This window comes from Ciconia boyciana, chromosome 4, assembly GCF_034638445.1.
Source record: "Ciconia boyciana chromosome 4, ASM3463844v1, whole genome shotgun sequence".
Classification (NCBI taxonomy): domain Eukaryota; kingdom Metazoa; phylum Chordata; class Aves; order Ciconiiformes; family Ciconiidae; genus Ciconia; species Ciconia boyciana.
The window spans coordinates 86313459-86332500 of NC_132937.1; the positions used below are offsets into that span (position 1 = coordinate 86313459).

At 39.9% G+C, this 19042-nt stretch overlaps 1 protein-coding gene across 1 annotated transcript; it reads left to right on the forward strand.

Annotated features, from left to right (window-relative positions):
- The first annotated feature begins 6219 nt into the window (after positions 1-6219).
- On the forward strand, positions 6220-14458 carry MARVELD2 (MARVEL domain containing 2). Its single transcript, XM_072860488.1, has 6 exons — positions 6220-7790; positions 9368-9397; positions 10541-10677; positions 11549-11720; positions 12139-12189; positions 13151-14458. Exons 1-6 carry the CDS (start codon positions 6672-6674, stop codon positions 13265-13267), a joined length of 1626 nt encoding a protein of 541 aa, XP_072716589.1. The 5' UTR covers positions 6220-6671; the 3' UTR covers positions 13268-14458.
- The last annotated feature ends 4584 nt before the right edge of the window (positions 14459-19042 follow it).

Genomic DNA, 19042 nt, shown 5'->3' on the forward strand with positions numbered 1-19042 from the left:
CTGGAACTGATTTTTTTAAAATTTATTTCTTTGGGTTGGTTTTGGGTTTTTTTTAGATAGGGTATTGTGGAAAAATCACATAAGTCTGCAAGCATGTTTAATCTATACCAGAACTATATAGATTTTTTTGCTGATATAGATGATATTGTGAAAGCCAATGAATATTGCAGCACTGCTGATGTCCTTTGTAGGAATGGCACACAGGAATGCAAATGTAATTTTTTTTATACATATATATACATTTTTTTATACTCTGAAGTTGAACTCCTAGGTTTTTCTCTAAGTGTTCATGAATGGCAGAAGGCAATTATTTTCTAACAAGCTGTATCACTTCAAACATGCAATATTGTATAGGTGACAGTGAATTGTTAATGAACGCTAAACTACCTCAAAAGTAAGAGAGATGCAGGCCATTTATGTACAGATTTTTTTCAACTTCTGTCAACATTTCACTATAGCGGCTCATAGTGTTTGTAAAATATTCCACAAAGTATTTTTAAAATACTAATGCTAAATGCTAAAAACATATTGGAGGCCATATGACTTTTTCCTAAAGCACTTGAGCTAGCTTTTTCATTCAGTTGCTTTCAGCAGTAACGGGAATATCTTCTGGGCCCATAGTGTCACTGCAGTTATAGCGTGTGGTTTACCTCAAAAGAGACATGCTGTACAGAGACCTTGAGTTCATATAATGCGTGATTTCTATCTTAGTCACAACTTGGCACAGAAAAATATCGTGTATCTGTGGCTACCCAAGGGGCGATACGTTCAAACACATGCAGGGCCTTTGCCCACTGACAAGGAGAAACGGGGTTCTGGCCTTTATATGAGCCCCAGGCGTTCCTCATCAATTAAAAGTTAAATGCTTGATGTTTTGAGGAAGGTATTACACTTAGATTTCTTAGAGAAATGACTAGTACAGATGAGATTTGCATGCAATGCTAACCTTGTCAAATACCTTATTTTACTCTAAGCTACCTCTAAAAACATACTTGCTTGAAGAGGTATGTTGGTATTGATCCTTTAATGGAAAAATAAACTGGGGGCCTCTGACAAAATCTGCTCTCGGTGTTCTCTGTGTTAGTCTCTCTCCATACTTCTGGGAGAGTCTTAATCCCACATTCAAGGAGACAAAATTAGTGGTGAAATACTGCAAAGTATTCCTAAAAGTAAGTTTAAGTTTGTGCAGTTTAAACCGCTTTAAACTGTCATGTAAGTTTAACAAATTACTGCTGTTGTGTTTTATGTGTTTATCAGAAATAGTTCCTTCATGAGATAGCAAAGCTCTTGGCAATTTTTTACATTTGAATCAATACTCTTGCAGAGTCTAGCAAAAAAAAAAGTCAGCCTGCATTGGTGGTGAAATCTGTAATCGAAGGATAAAAATTGTCAGGAAACTTTAATATCCAGTGAAGGCAAAAATGAAGGAATTCACCATTTTTATGATTTGTATATGTTAACTCCAACTTTTTATCTCTTTTCTGGACTTATTCTTCAGCAGCTTGTGTGTAGTTATCATTAAAGTCATCATGCTGCTTTTTATGGTACAGAATATATACATTAATTACGGTTTTGCAGGTTTTTCACTCGTGTTTTGTGTGTGTCCCCCCCAACTCTTACAGTATCAAGAAAACTGTCTCGCTGCAAAATCTCTTTTCAAGCTTCTGTTTACCACCAGTGTCCTCAGATGGAGCCTTATCTTGCTATCTTAGCAAACCCAATGAGAAACCAAGGTGAGATCAGTGTAACTCTTGCGCTTAGATTTTTTTTTATCAGTAAGCATAATGATACATTTTTGTAACCCAAAATGTCAATACTATCTATCCTTTTGCCTAACTAAAAAAACCATATATGGTATATGTGTATAGCTGGTACACGAATATGCTTCTAGTCACATAGCCAAGATTCAAGCTCTCCTGTAGGTCTGAAACAACACCAAGGTCTTTAAACACCAACCAATTTGAAACAGCAACAACATCTTTAAAACTTATTTAACTGAAAGAATTAAACAAGTATCTGTCTTGCCAGAAGTGAGGCATATGTGATGCTTTATAAGTATGTAAGTCAGGGTCCTCACGTTGCAGTATTTTAAATCCTTCTTCCCTTTTTTTACTGCATGGATTTCAGGTATCTGAGTACGTTGAATTTCGTCATGTTATTGCCCTGTCATTCAGTCTCATAAAGCCCTGGCACAGTTCTTCTGACAGCCCACATCCTTACTAGCCTGACTAACTTAGTATCATCAGCAAAGGTGCTAGTGTCACTCTTCACCCCCTTTTTTCACTGGGTTAGATTTAGGAATGTACTGGATAGCCCAGGTCCTAGCACTGGTCTCTGCAGAACTGTATTGGCAACTTTCCTCCATTGCAGGAGTTAACTATTAACTCATACTCCCCTCCCCCATTTCCTATCTGTTATTTATCAGACTTTACTATTAAGTCATTCTTTTAGGCTTAAGGCTTCTTTTAAGGCTTAAGGTTTCTTTTAAAAGCTTTCAGGGGACTTGGTGAGAAGCCTTTTGGAAATCCCATAGACTGTATTACCTAGATCTTCATCGCTTACTGATCCATTTAAAGTAACATCAACAGACTCAAAAGGCTTTAAAAAGCCTTTCCCAGATAAAGTAAACAAAACCAAAGTTTGCAGTGCATTTAAAAAAATTGTGTAACATGAAGCAATCCAGTAGCAGGGGGTTACTGTGTATGGTATGGAATCCAAAAATCACTGTTCAGACAGCTGGGTCACCTATGCTATGTTAATTACTTCTAATAAGAGGCATTATGACTTACCTAGAAGATTCATTCTATGATTCTATGATTTAAATAAGGGTTTACCATCCAGATTAATTAATTTTGCAGGCTATGTAATAATAACTCTACATAATAAATACACGGTTGACCGGCAGTAAGGATTTATTTTTCTGTGGAGGCAATCTGTAAATATGTTATGGTAATGTGATAAACACTTCAAATATATATAAACTGTTTTGGTATCCAAAATAATACAAATATATACAGGACCACTTAACTAAACATATGAATTATTTATTTTCCAGTGTCTTTAATTCTATGTGCATTGTGATCTACCCAATATGATGCTGGTGATTATTTTTCTCAGCTCACATTGCTTCAGTGGGAAGCTACCACTGAAGAGACATTTGGGGAGGTAAACTTGACATGTACTTTCTTTAAGAACACCTTATTTCTTAATAAATTAAGGAAAAGAAGCCTTTCATGCAGAAACATCTTTAGTGTACATCTGTAATGTGACATTTTCCCTCACTTGCAGCCTTATAATTTTATATTTTGGCTCTTAAAACTTTTTTTAGTTCAAATGTACTTAGAGTTACAATGTTAGTAGCAACATTTTAACTACAGTCTTGTGTTTAATCCTCGTTTAGCTTTCTCTTCCATCGTATCACATATTAGTTCTCTGACCTAGGCATACGTCTGTTTGTCCAGTGCATGATCTGGATAAAATCTTCGGGTTTGCAAACAAAAAGATTTAAGTGAGAATAAAATTGAACTGATACAAAGGGTGTGGTGCGCTTTGCCCGTTGTTTATCATCACACAAAACATTCATCTGGAACTGGGATAAAACATTCTCTATTTACATGTAGTGTTAGTGAGAGGTGTAATAAAGAAGGTATCATAGGGAATTATTATTCTTTCCTTTGAAGCAGTTGTACACCTGTGGAACTACAAAAATATTTTAACAAGTGCTTCTTTGCAAATTAGATAGCAGCACTGATTTTTATTTTGTGGAACTTTTGCCTGTCAGACTACTTAGAGTACAACTTTGTTTAGAATTAAGTTTTTTATAAAACTAGGGCTACTGAAGTGCCTCTGTCTTAGATGTTAGAATGCTGAAAAAATACTGATTTTGTTCAGTTGTGAGGCTGTAGTGCTCTACTTGCAGACTGTATAGCACTAATGGGGTGACACGGCATGACATGCTATACTGTGGCTGTAGTGAGCCTTCTGAACCATAGGGATCATTTATACTGGTAGAGCCTCAGTTACATTTCTATAACCTTGATATCTCTGAAATCAAAAAAGAGACTTAATTGTGATGGTCTTTTCTAATAAAGGATCGTGATCACAGTTAACTGAAATGAGACTAACTTTTCCTTTTCTTAGCCAAGAGACAGAGTTTGTCAGGGCATCTCACAAAGTGTTTCATATTTATCACTGTATGATTGCCGTCTGAGTTTAACTATGAAATACCAGCCTGTAAGATTAAGGCTGTATTACCCAAGAACCACTCTGTTCGCCAGTAGATGTATTAAACGCCGTTTTGGTTGCTAGTCAGGAAGAAAGGAAGGTATCCCAAACTGGTGTGTTTCCTTGCAATCTCCCTAGTCTAAGCCAAAATGTTTATAACTTTACAAATTAATTATAGACTTCCTTATGCCATTAATTTTGTCTGCAGCATACATTTAAATACTGGTAAACCTTTTGTATCTGCGTTAATAACTTGAGGGTGTACCATTTCAAGCTTTATCTGAGAGGAACTGCAATATGTTCTGTGGGTTCTCATGTAAGTTATGTAGTGTTGAGTTCTGGGCACAAATACCTGTAACTGGAAGATGTGCACAAAGCCATAACCTCTTATTTGAAAGAGGTTATTACTGACAGAAAAGTTGAGCATCAGTGAAGGGCAGAGACTTGTACAGTGTGTGGGCAGTCCTTTATACTGCAGTTTCTGTGCTGAGAGAGCAGGAAACATTTTTTTCTGCGGTAACTTACCCTTGGTATGGTAATTTTACAGGTTAAAGTTTGAAACACTTACTGATAAAGATTGCGGCATGCCAGAATTACTTGTTAGTTACGAGGGGGACCCTGCTGATGTGAATGCTACGGAGATGGCTGTACAGATGCAGAAAAGCAGAGTGAATGAGAACAAATGGGATGGATTCCTTCTTACTTCCAGCCAATGCAGTGGAAATGAACTGCCTTGCAGTCAGCCTCTGCCTGCCGCAGCACAAGCAATCATGGAGGAAGATTAATTAAAAACAGAGGAATAGGATAGTGACTGAATATAACAAAATATCAACCACTAACTCACCAGAATAGATTCATATGCTACAAAGACCTTTGCTAAAGAGAGCATAGTCTGCACAGAAGTACTCCTTTAGCTATGTAGGTGGGCTAGAAGGCCAAGTCAGCATCAAGACAAGTTTCCTCAGCTTCCCCTTAGCTTTGCAGGATCAGACCTGAGCTGAATACTGAATCACAAGCCACTCCCTGCCTGTTCTGAGCCATGAGAGTTATCCATATGGATAAACAACATATTTATAAATCCATATTTATTTTAAAACCCCAATAAATTAAGACTAATAGAGTTAGAAAGAGACCGTAGCTACGTAGTGTCACTCTTGTACAAACTGTATCCCCTTGGCCCCCTCCCAGTACAGACTGGGCCTGTCCCAGTACAAACTGGATCCCCTTGGTTGCCTCCCAGTACAAACTGGATCCCCTTGGCCCCCTCCCAGTACAAACTGGCAGCTGTAGCCTGAAGCCCCTGAGCCTGAGGATGGCAGGGAGTGTGCTGATGTTTGGTTTAGTGTTAGGCAGTCCAGGGAGTTGGACTCGATGATCTTTAATGGGTGCCTTCTAACTCGAGATCTTCTTCTATAATTTTTATATTTAACACATTTTTATGTACTTTGCATTTGTACAGCATGTTTCTGGAGTCTACATGTGATAAGTTGACAGCATTTGAAGGTTTTATTAAAATTTATACCTTCAAAAAAACTGCTGTTTGGAAGTTTGAACCTTCTGAAAGAAGAGACTGTAGTGTGTATGTAAAAAGTTTGATATCCCATACTGATGATACAAATAAAACTCCTACTGTATTAATGCTGTTTTGTACTCTGCCACAGATTTTATGTGAACACAAAATACAAATAAAACACAAATAAAATATTAAAAAATATAAATTGTATTCGTGTTGTAGGACAGATTATTATGCACTCCATTTTTGAAAACACTTCCACGATTTATCAGGGAGAAAATTTAACGATCAAGCAGAGGTCCTCGCGTCCTTTGCGTTCCGTAGAAGTTGCATGCCGGTTTTCTCCTTAAACCGCAGTTGTGCTGGGGGAATGAATAATCCCGTCTTTGAGCGCTGACAGGAGGAAAGTGGTTTTCATTTGTCCGAACAGCGTGTTCAACACTTCAGAGTTTCGCTGCAACCGGGATGGCTCCAGGCCAGTCCCTCTCACGAGTCACCGTGCTTACCGATACCGCGGGGCCGCGCCCCCGCCGACCCGCCGCCGCGGTGCAGCGGGCGGGAAAGCGGCCGCTCCCCGGTGCCGGCCGGGCTCAGCCGCGCCCGCCTCGGGAAGGCCCGCCGGGGTCCGCCCGGGCCCGCCGGCCGGAAGCTCCCGCCTCCCCGGGCGAAGGCCGCTCGGCCGCCGCAGGTGAGGCCGCCTGGGCGGGGCGGCGCAGGTGCGGGTGCCCAGGGCGGCGAGCGGGGCCGGGCGCGGAGCGGAGCGGCGGGTGCTCCCGGCCGGGCCCCCCACGCACTCTCCGGCGGGATCGTCCCTTTTCCTCCGCCCGGCGCCGGCCGCCCTTCGGACTCCGCGGCAGCTTCCTCCCGTCGGGTGAATGAGAGGGGTCGGGCGAGCGGGGCCGGGGAGCGCCTGACGCCGGGCCGAGCGCCAGCCATGTCGAGGAGCGCCGGCTCGGAGGGCGGGCGGCCCGGCAGGTCCCTCCTGCCCCGCGGGGCCGGCGCGGGCTCCCCGCAGCCCCGGGACGCGGAGCCGGGGGCCGCCTCCCCCTTGCCGCCTCCGCTCCCCCTGCAGCCCCCCTTCGGCCCCGACGCCTATCCCGGGGAGGGCAGCCCCGGCCCGAGCGGGCCGGCCGAGCTGAAGCCGGTCCGGCGGTTCATCCCGGACTCGTGGAAGAACTTCTTCAAAGGGAGACGCAACAACGGCTCCAGCTGGGACAGCACGGCCTCCGACATCAGGTACGTCTCGGACGGGGTCGAATGCTCGCCGCCGTCCTCTCCGGCCCCTCTGCAGCCGGAGCCCAAGTCGGTGCCCGGCTCCTACAAGGATCCTTACGGAGGATCGGGCGGAAGCTACAACTCGCGGAAGGAGGCCGAAGCCATGCTGCCCGGGGACCCCTTCGGGTCGCTGGAGCACCGCGCTGCCACCTGCCAGACGTACAGCGAGCGGGTGGAGGCCTACAACCAGCGGTACGCCTACATGAAGTCCTGGGCCGGCCTGCTCCGGATCCTCTGCGTGGCGGAGCTGCTGCTGGGCGCCGCCGTCTTCGCCTGTGTCACGGCTTACGTGCACAAGGATAACGAATGGTACAACATGTTCGGGTACTCGCAGCCCTACGGCTACGGGGCCGGCAGCGCCTACGGAGGCTACTCCTACAGCGGACCCAAAACGCCTTTCATCCTGGTGGTGGCGGGAATGGCATGGATAGTCACAATAGTGCTGTTGGTGCTGGGCATGTCAATGTACTACCGGACTATCCTCCTCGATTCCAACTGGTGGCCTCTGACCGAGTTCGGAATTAACGTGGCCTTGTTCTTTCTGTACATGTCGGCTGCCATAGTGTATGTAAACGATACCAACCGAGGTGGGCTCTGCTATTACCAGTTGTTTAAGACGCCGATAAATGCATCTTTTTGCCGTGTAGAGGGAGGTCAGACAGCAGCAATCATCTTCTTGTTTGTCACGGTAATCATCTATCTAATTAGTGCGGTGGTTTCTCTGAAGTTGTGGAGGCACGAAGGAGCTAGGAGGCACCGGGAGTTAATGGAGCGAGAGGTAAGCCATTAGTTATCATTTTGTATCTACTGAGTATGGAGTGATGGGGAGCAGTTGTAAGATCTTTCCATGCTGCAGACGGAGTCGTATCAGGTGTCTTCTCTGCAGCAGGTCCATAGTCTTTGAGCGTGAAATTTCACCAGTCTTAACAGTCCTTGAGATCACCAAATGAAAGGTGTTTTTAAGATGTCTGATCCAAATTCTTGGACTTTTTTTTTTCCCCATTCACTTTGGTAGGGAGCTGGCTCTGTTCTCTTTGTAATACTCAGCTCTCTTCCTGCGTCAGCTGATGAACTACTTCCTGGTGTGTATTTTCCAAACAAAGGAAGAAATGAACAGTGTGCTTGTTCAGCTGTTCAGTAGGGTGAGGCTTAAAGCCACCTAGCATTTATTTGAGGACTGTGCTTTCAGCACATTAAGTGCTAGCGTGGATGACCATAAGAACATGAAATACTTATTTTTACTTTGCAAGCAAAAGTCCAAGCTACTTCTTTGTGTCTTTTCAGTTTTCCTTACAATAGCTATCAGAAAATAATAGCAATAACAGAGCTGCCGAGATTTTAATCAACTTCATCTTTTTCACATCAGGTATTTTGCATTGCTGCTGACCTTGCCCTTACTAGAAGCGTTCAATACTCACCTGGTTAATGAAAAACTGTAACAGTACAGACTTACCACTATCAACTAGAGAATTAAAAGTAATTGGTGTAAAACCTCTTTCATGTGAAAACATCACAAAAAAACCCTTTAAAGAATTAATAAAATTTAATATAGCATAAAAATTAATGTATGTGAAGCCTACCTAAGCCTAACTTAAGGAGGGGTCAGCATTTAAGTGATTTTAGTAGGAGAGAGGAAGTTTAAAGTTGCATTTCCTCTGCTCTGTGACTGGCGACTGATTTGCAGCATTCCAATTTAACACTGGTTTCCATTCCACCATCTTGCATAAAACTGAGGCTCCCCTTTTGAAAAGTACATTGCAGCTCTTTGATAGAAGTCTTTTAACCAACTTTTAATATGTCCTGCAAGAATGAGGTGATTGCTGGAATTACACAGAAGGTGTTTAGTCACTCTTTCCTGTTACTATCCATGTTCTTTTATTTCAGTTGCTTACAGTATTCCTTTTAGAAATAAGTATAATACAGGTTAGGCTGTGGAAAGTGCTGTGCAAAACAGCTGCTGGTTGAGCTACTGGTTAGCACGCTGTGGTGTTTTCTAGGCAATGAATTAGGCTGCAGAGTGTCAGTGAGTTAATACGGGCTGGAATGTGAAATAATAAAGGAGACTGGGAAGTGGATGGAGTATTTCCTGCAAGCTGTTCCTTACAGCTAGCTATGCTCTGGGAGATCCTGCCGTCGTTCTGGGCTTTGGGTGGTTGTTTTCATTCCACCATTCTTAAACAGTCTTTAAATCAATTGGTCTGAAAATATTCCTTATGCTAAATTTCTTCATACCTAAATATAAATGTAATTCTCTGTACAGCATGATTTTGAAAAAGTTTAGATTTTAAGAGTCTGTGCTTTTGCATACTACTTTTGCTGCAAATAAAACTTAATGTTCTTTCCATTTTTTGATAGATGAAAACACACTCCTCTTTTCCAGAAAAGGTAGGAAATAGGAATTTATTTTTCTGTTTACTGGTATTTCCAAATGGTTGTTCTTTTTCTTGTGACTATTTTGATTGACCTGTCTATTTATTTACTTATTTGGCTTGGAAGAGATTAGGTTTAATTCTTAACTGTAGTCCGGACAACATTCTCCTACCTAGAAGATTCGGAAGAAGCTTGTAAAGAAGTTACTACTAGTTAGGCTAGGTTATAAAATTTACTGTAAATAGCAAATCTGATGGCTGCCTCTGTATGTGCTCTTACCCTGTTTTATGAAGTGACAAGTTCTGTAGCATCTGTAGCAGAGTTTGGCAGACATGGCTAGAACAGCAGGTCATCTGATGCGCTGCAGGTTTTAGAGACCCTCTTTCCTCCTGGCTGTCTGCTTAATTTGGAGGAGAGCCAGTGGAAGCACAGTGGTAGGTGCTCTGTGAGTTGAGCTTGTTACTCTGTCTCTGAGATTGCTCCAAAGACCTCCTTGCTGATTTTGAAGTATCAGCAATTCTAGTGCTTCTGCCACACAAAGATGTGGTTGCATACACTACAAAGATTGTATAGGATCTTAACAGCAGATGTTGATGATTCCCAGAGAATTTATGGTGTATTTATTTCAGTCTTAAATGTCTCCTGTTAGGTACTGTGAATTTCCTACCACTGTTTTCTCTGTTGCTTCCGTACTGGATCAGGATCCTTTTTTATGTGTTCCAACAAGACTTCACGTGCTTTTATTTCTGGATCAAGGGATAAATTGTGCAATAGGAAACCAGGGGAAAAGGGAACTCCAGAGAACTGAGTGATTCCTGTTCATTCACAAATTAGATGGATATCCAAGGAAACTTCCTTAAATTTTTTTAAAGACATACGAGACAAATCTTTCCAAGCCCCAAGAAATATTTATCTGTCACTGGTACCGCTGTTAGGACAAACTGAAGATGGATACTGTGTGAGAAATGTTACTGTAACTCTTTACTAATTTTCTAGTTACAATAAGGGTTGTAAGAAATATCTACTATTTGCTTCTACTGCTTCTCAATACTTGAGATATCTCTGTCTTCAAGTGAGTTGGGTATTTTGTCATTTATGTATATTGCATTTGAAGTAAAACCGACTTCATTAAGAACTATTTTTTTTCTTTTAAAACAGTATGAAAGTGATGACAGACCAAGAGAAGAGGTCACTTACAGGCAGCTTAAATCAGTGGAAAGAAAACCAGAACTACTTAATGGTCATATACCTGCAGGCCACATTCCTAAACCTATAGTCATGCCAGACTACTTAGCGTAAGTGACTTGACTTTGATGAACAAACTTAATGGAAAATACTTGAATTATGTTTTTCACTCAGCATATCTGATATATACACTCATGGTTTCTCTGCCATGCATGTGGTATGGGAACTCATAATTCTTTATTAAGTTAATGTTAAAAACAGAGAGGATGGGAGCTGCTATCAATGGCATAGAACCAGTAATATAAATAAATAAATTTTTAAAAACCCACCCAAACCTCAAATGTTAAAGCAGAATGTTATAATCTAGCAAGTACAATAACTGCCAAAGGAACAGAAGACCACCACACAGATAATTTAGAAAAAAATAAAATACATGGGAAATTACTTGTCTTTTTAGCCCCTGAGATTTGACTACTCTTGTACTTTCTAAGTGCTGAATCTATAACATGCTCCCTTTTAAAGGGTAGGCCTTTCCATGGTGAAGTATGAGATCATAAATTAATTTTTATACTATTTGCCATAGACTAGGGCACAAACTGAAACACAGGAGGTTCCACCTGCATATTAGGAAAATCTTTTTCACTGTGAGGCTTAGCACCCGTTGCCCAGAGAGATTATGGAGTCTCCATCTTTGGAGATATTCAAAAGCTATCTGGACACAGTCCTGGGCAGTCTGGTCTAGGCGGCCCTGCTTGAGCAGGGGGTTTGGACCAGATGACCTCCGGATGTCCCTTCCAACCTCAACCATTCTGTCATTCTGTGATTTCAGTGCTTTACATACATGCAAATTTCAGCAGGTTATGAGATTAGCAAACAATACAGAAATACACTGTCAAGGTGAAGGGTCTGTGTGTTTGTTGAAGTCCTATCTCTAAAACTTGTCCTTGAAATTTATTTATTTATTTATTTATTAATGTAAAGGAAATACCCAGCAATTCAAACAGATGAAATGCGAGACCGGTACAAAGCAGTATTCAATGATCAGTTTGCTGAGTATAAAGAATTGTCTGTGGAAGTTCATGCTGTATTAAAAAAGTTCGATGAGCTGGATGGATTGATGAGACAGCTTCCTCACCATCCTGAAAGCATATATGTAAGTACCTGTGAAATGGGCTCATGGAATACAGATGTGGTATTAGGCAGTTTCTGACTGTCTTTACCTAGGGCATAATGTCCTGTAATGCTGGCAGTGACTAGGAGGAAGAGACAGTTTCCCCAAGTATGTTATTTCTTGCTTGGTCATCAGTCACGGATACCAAGTTGCAATTAAGTTGTATACACGTTTTTCTATTGTGTTTTTTGTGTGTGTGTGTTAGTAGCTTTCAAGTTTGAGTGAGTTACAGTTTATGTACTTTCACTATTTCTCAAGTACAAAATTTACAACTAAAATGTTACAACTAGAATGAATTGATCAAATGAGAATTTTACTTCTGACAAGTATTTTGTAAGAATTTACATGAAGATGTGTAGCGCATTCAAAGCGTTTAAAAACGTGTGGTCTCTTTCATTAGGAACAGGAAAGGATATCAAAAGTTCTGCAAGAATACAAGAAGAAGAAAAACGTGAGTGTTTTCAGCTTTACATTGCTAGTGAATCTAATGAATAGCGAAGAGAGTGTAAATAGCCAACAGGTCTGACATTAGGTACAATTCACTAGCTCAGGGTATCTGTAGCTACTACAGGGCTTTGTCTATTTTGTCTTTTAAAACTTTGGCAAAGTTAGGACACAAGTCACTCCACTCATGCCAACAACCTGTTTTGAGAATGATTCCATTAGCCAGATGCAGGGGAAAAAAAAAAACCCAACAGTTAAGCATTTTCATCTTCTGAGAGTATGTCTCATGTCTTAGCATTCTGCATTCAGAAGACTGGTTATTTTTTGGGATCCATTTCATTTATATTCATTGACTGACACAGCCAACAGATACGTGAACAACAGAAAACATAGTCTTACCCTTAAAAAGAAGTTTTGTATTTTCTTTGTGGCATGGAACTTTTTAAAGTTCCATCTGTCTTGTCTCCAGGATTGTCAGAAAGTAATTTTCAGTGTAAGCCAAAAGGTTTCACTTTGTCATTTTTAAATGCAGGCAGTAAATGCGTACCTGTGTCCACTAAAAACATAATACATTACAAATACCTTTTTTTTAAAGTGGAATTCAAATTTTGTGTCCATGTTGGTTAAACCTCATTGCTTTCTTGGGGGAGGGATTTATTAGACGTAACCACAACACACCTATAAAATCTAAATTATGTAGTAGGATGTAATTTATATTTGCAGATTTCTGTTTAAAAACTGCTCTGTTTATTAAGTAACTATAGCATATAGAAGCAGAACCTCTTTTTCCAGCCCTTCATGAAGGAAGGGAAAGTAGGAAATAAGAAATTGTGGCCAGCGAAAAAGAGTGTCATTTTGGAGAATATTTATATGCTGTCCTTAATCAAGAACATAATTGATAATAGACTACTCTTGCAAGAGTCTGAAAGTGTGATATATTAATGTAAAGGTTTTTGTATTTTTGGCAGGATCCTGCATTTCTGGAGAAAAAGGAGCGTTGTGAATACCTAAAGAATAAGCTTTCTCACATAAAACAACGAATTCAGGACTATGATAAAGTTATGAATTGGAATGTAGAAACTTAGCTATGCCTTCACTTTGTGGATACTATTTTCCATTTTTTAAATCAATATGCATATTTTAAACTATTTATTTACTCTCAGAACAGTACACCTATGGGGATTGCTTAATCACTTTGTCACTTATTTAGATGTTGCACATTACTGGTAGGTTTTGTATGCAGATCCAATTTTAAATCAATGTAATGAAGTTATCAGATAAGTTTAGAAAACCTGTGCTAACATTCTGCTTTTATGAGACAGTATACAGCCCGGCCTCTTAAATATGAATACTTTATTTGAAAATACTGTATTTGCAAACTTGCAAAGCCCACCAGAGAAAGCAGTTTTAAATACCATGTCAAAAGTTTGCACAGAAATGCTGTTAACAATTTCAGATTTTATTTGCAGGTGACAGCTTAATGATATCAGAAAGAGTTGAACTGTTCTTTCTGGATGGGGTTTGGTGAAGTGCTTAATCATACTGAATAATTTTAGCAAGTCAAAAATTAGTTTAATAAAACTTTTTGTATTGTATTTCCAAATGCTCTGCTGTATGTCAGAAATTATCTGGAATTTCACCCAACAAGAGATGCAAAATAAACTTCCTATTTAAGCAACCAAGGCAAGGGGCAGGTTATGTTAGGGTTTTGTTGTTTGGTTTGGGGAGTTTTTTATTCCCCTCTTTAGAGGTGATGCGACAAATTTATACATGGCCTTAAAGGAATAGAGGTACAGGATGAGACTCATGTTAGTGTTCCATTAGTGTTGCTATAGGCTAGTATGTTCTGCATATGTTTTCTGGGTCATCTTAGTAGCAATCCATGGGTTTAAAGGCAAAACACTTTATTCTTTATCAGCAAGTACCAGACGCTTTGCCTAGGCAGCAGCTGTTTGTGAACTTGGCATTCAGAGAGTGAGGACAGCAAAATTAATTCTCATTCGAAGTATAAATTATTAGTATCCTTTATAAGGCTGGGTAAAATGTTTTAATGGACATGCTTTCCAGAGCATATCTGCATAAATTCAATATACATTTTTATATTTTATCTTGGGGATAGCTTTGTATATGCAAATGTTTTTATAAGCCAGTAAATTTTCTCTTTGTATCCTTTTTCACATCTTTGTTTACTTTTTTACGTACTAAAATTGCTAGAAGCATTGATAGTTTCTTTGTACAGTTTTCTACAACTGCAATTTGTATGTTCTGAAATATATTTTAACTTGCAATAAACCCGCACCAGTATAGCCACGTTATTCTGTTGCTTATGAAGGCATTTTGTTAGAAAAAGGTGCTCTGAATAAGGTTATTTCAAATTTCCATTAGCAATATTTTTTTCTTTAACAGAAAGTGTTCAACTTTTGCCTTAATTTAAACACAAGACATCAGGAAAGCTGTTTCCAGTTTAGAACAGTGATGTTAGTACCACCTGTGTTCATCAGTACTGGAAATGCATTAAGATACCTTGCTCTGGCAGTTACATCCCTTCTGATTTTTGAGCCCTTATCATTCACATTGCAATCCTGATGGCTACAAGCCCACTTTCGTATTTATAAAGTTAACATTCCAATTTTATCAGCCACTTAATTCCAAGAGTTTTAGTGGATGAAGTAAATAACGTGGGAACACTGAGAGAATTTGAAAACTTGGCACCTCTTCATTTGAAAGCCTTCAGTCTCGTCTACCTGGAAGGTGTCTCAGTATTTTCATCAGTCTGAAATCAGATGTCAGTCAGTGCTATCCCTTGTTCTCCCTCTCTTCCAGGTGCTTCTCTCTCTGGTTCAGGTTGCTATTCTTCTCAAAGAAGAGGAAACCTCTCTGCCTTATGAAGGAGCTGGGCCAAGTGTTTTATACCTATTGTGCTGTATAATTGTTAAAATTTTCTTTCTAGGAGAGGTCCTTGTCCAAATCCCTGCAATCTAAATGACCTCTCACTGTACACCCAGGTTTCTCATTTTTTCTCAGTGGGAGTTCTGGGCATTGCATTAGTACCAAGAGAAGAAGAGTAATCCAAGTTTAAGCATCAACTGATGTTTATGAAGTGCTAAAAAGAAGCTGACTCTGATGTTTTCTTTGGAAGATTCACAGTCTGCACCTTTAATAGGTCTTCCTCCTGTAGGACAGAGAGACCCAGCTCCAGGCTCCCTTTGACAGTGGCCTGAGTTTCAGTCTCCGAGACACTGGCTCCTGAAACCTCAGACAGTGCCTGCATAGCCTCTGCAGAACCATCATGCTTCTCCTTTCCTGCAAAGTTTCCAACAAATCAGTTGGAAAAAGGGACACCATGCCTGTGGCTGGAACAAGGAAGTAAACCAAGCAGAGACAGCTGTTTGTGGATCACTCCATGTTTCCCAGCAAGGTGCCACAGGTGTGGCTGAGTGGATTTTCCAAAAGCTGGGGAGAGAAGATATGCAGGAATACTCCCTTCTGCCAGCCTTTTGTGTTTCAAACAGGATTAGCGCAGTGCATGGCAGTGGGGCATGCTGCGCGTGGAGCCCCAGGAGAAGGCATTTACCTTTGCAGCTTAGGAAGTCCAGCAGGGCAACACATTGCCACCATTACAGTAAATTACTCGCTCAGTCCTGGGTCTGTTATGGACCTCCATGCTGCTAAGCAGGCACTTTTGGTGCATACAATTGGTGAGCTGGTTTTGCTCTAGCCTATTAATGGAGGACTGAAAAGGGTCTTGTCAACAGTGCTTTGAACGTGCCAAAGGAAAAATATTAGTCTAAGAAACATTTTTATCTTTCAGAGAAATTTAGATTAATGAGATAAGAATTAATGGCTGGGAGTTGAAGCCAGTCAAATGCCAGACAGAAATTAGGAGGAAATTGAGTGAGAATCAGTGACCATCAGAACTATCAGGGAAAGTGGTCTCTTCATATCCTTAAAGAATAGAAGGTATACTTCAGACAAAACTAAAGTTATGAGATTATTATCACCTCAGTCTTTTTATGCAGTGTCTCTAGTCTCAACTCTGTGAATCTACATTGTTGCACGTACGTGTAAACAGTCTGCTGTGTGGTCTTACTCATGTGGCTGGGTTTTTGCAGAAGGTAGTAAACATTTATTTGAATCTTACCAAGTAATCTTGCCCTACATCAATGGGCATGCAGTGTCCACTTTCAATTACAGCCTGTCCTCAGACACTGAATGTATATAACAAGCAGTTTTATCCTTTGGTCTTCCTCTTAGAAAATGCCTGCCTGGCTCCACAGATCTACAAAGGGAAATGTCCAAGAGACTTACAGTTTCAGGAATATAATAATTTTCAAACTGAACTTGAATAAATAATAAAAGGTGGTGATTTTTTTTTTGTCTTGATAAACAGCTGGGTATCCTTGATCAAGATAACTGTGGCAACATCTGCATACTCTTTTCTAATCTGTACATTTTGGCAGGGCAGATAAAGCAGCACTTAACAAATATAACCAAAAGTTTGTATCACCTAGTAGGGTGGATTAGCTTTCATGACAGCGTATCAACTAAAAATACTCGTGGCAATGAAAAACCTAATTGATTTGAAATTGTAGAAGCAGCCAGTATGGAGTTTATTAATCTCAAAATTGTGTCGGGATTTGAAGCATTTGGAAAATCATAATCTACAAAATGAATGTGTATCCTGCATTCCTGTCCAACATTGAAATTCTTGGCTTTGCCAATAAAAAATAACCCTTTTCTGAAAGAAGGCCCATTTCTCTCTTCTCTATTAAAATTGTCAGCTTGCAGCCATTTTTCCATTTTGACATTTTATAAATTGGACTTTTTCCTTCTTAAGAAAGGATGGCATGTGATCTAATGGGAGTAGATCAAACTACAACTTTATTTCAGTTCCTAGAAGCAAATCTTGACTTCTTAAACCGAAGAATTCCCCTTTTTCCATCTTCAGCAGTTTTCATTGCTTTCCTTCAAAATATCTTGGATTTTTCCCAGGTATGGTTTAATTTAAAGCTAATTCATTACTCCTCTGTTTCCCCTATATTTATAAATTGCTCCTGAAAAATGCAACAGGCTGAAGGATGCAGTAAGTTTTCCCCACTCCTATTTAAGGAAATGTTACTACTGTTTAAATGTTTTCTTCCTCATTTATTGTCTTATGTGGATGCAGAGTGACACCCCTTAGAAACGGATGCTGGGCAACTTTCCTGTAATTCAAGAGGTCAAACCCAGACTTGGCACAGTTCCACTGTATCCAGTAAAGTTATGATTGCTCTGCAGAGAAATCGGCTAAAACTATCTCTAGCTTTATTGAGCTAATCCTCACTGTGATGCTTATGAAATGGAAGCTCTTGGTGACATGAGATGGATCAGTGCTGCTCGGAATTACTTTAGGTAGGAGCAAGACATAATCGCGTAACATCAAAATACCTGAAACTAATTTGTTTCCTCTTTTTGCATTTTGAAATGCAAAAGAGGAAAATTTCAGTTACTCTAAAAAGATCTCAAACTCTTTCTGCACATGAAAGAGTACACTTTTGCGTAACTGCATTTTCTTTTTGCTTGCATTGTGGGAAAGCAAATATTTGCAAGCTTTTAAAACTACTTGTCATTTTCACTCTAACAAAATAGACATTCGTACAGTTCTAGAACCTGCACTGTAATCCTGTTTAAATATACATAAAGACCTTGTGGAATTACCAGAACATGTAAAATGGCCATGATGTATTCTTTCATCCTGAAAGACTGATTATTCCCTACTGTTCCTAAAATATGTGCACTCTGTAGATGTCATTGGGTTTCTTTCTCTCTACCTATAATTGAGTAGTTACAGTAATTTTTCTTTTCTACCACTGTGTGTAGTATTTTGTTCTGGAGATACATACAAATTATATATAGGCATGTGTAAATAATATGTAAATAATTTTTTTCACAGCAGATTTCAGATCTTGGTAGTCTTGAATGTTTCAGTTCTGATCCTGTTTTTCTATTAGCGAGTTTGTTGTGCTAACAAATCTGTCCCTCTGTTCCCTTGTACTCTTGTATTTGTGGTTTTTCCCTGCTGCGTCATTCTCACAAAGGCCAATCCATCCTATGGCAACATTTTGTCACCATGTCATCTTCTCAAGTACTCTGACATTAATCCATACAACTGAAAATGCTTTTCTTGTATTTAAACAAATAATCCTCTATGTTTAACAAAGTGAACTAATTGCTGTTGTGAACTCCTGAATGTAGGGACCATGTTGTGCTTCATTTGGTATCAACTGGTATGATATTACTGCAGAATTGTTTGCCAATTTCTGGGCATAGCAAAGTAAGGGTAATAGAAGAAAGTTACTGTTACACAGTTAAGCATAGTTTTATAATCTTTACTACAGTAGTTGTGAAAGGTGTTTAGTTAACATCTATAAATATAACAGTGCATTTTCAGTGTGAGATGCACAACCTGTTTTCTGCCTGCATATGAAGATAATCACTACTACAAGTGCTTTGGATTTCCTCTTTGGAGAGAACAATAAAAGCCCCTTCCGGACCTCTGTACCAGACGAAAACCCAGTATTTCTACTGGGCATTAAAACTGTGACTGATTCTCTTCTTGATGCTTTCTTTTAGTGTCTAGTCAGAGTTTTGTGTGTGCAAACAAAATAGCCTGTTGCCCTATTTTGAAAAGCAAGTGAAAAGGAAAAGCTGTAGCTTCAGAAGTTTACATGTCTAAGAAATCCCTACATTACAACATCTTCTAGTCTAGACTTGTGCTATTTTATAGACCAGAAATAAACTTCTTCTAAGTTGCATTGGCATGTATAGGTAGAACTCATCCAGCACAGTATCTTCACCAGGCACCGCTCTACTACACTAGT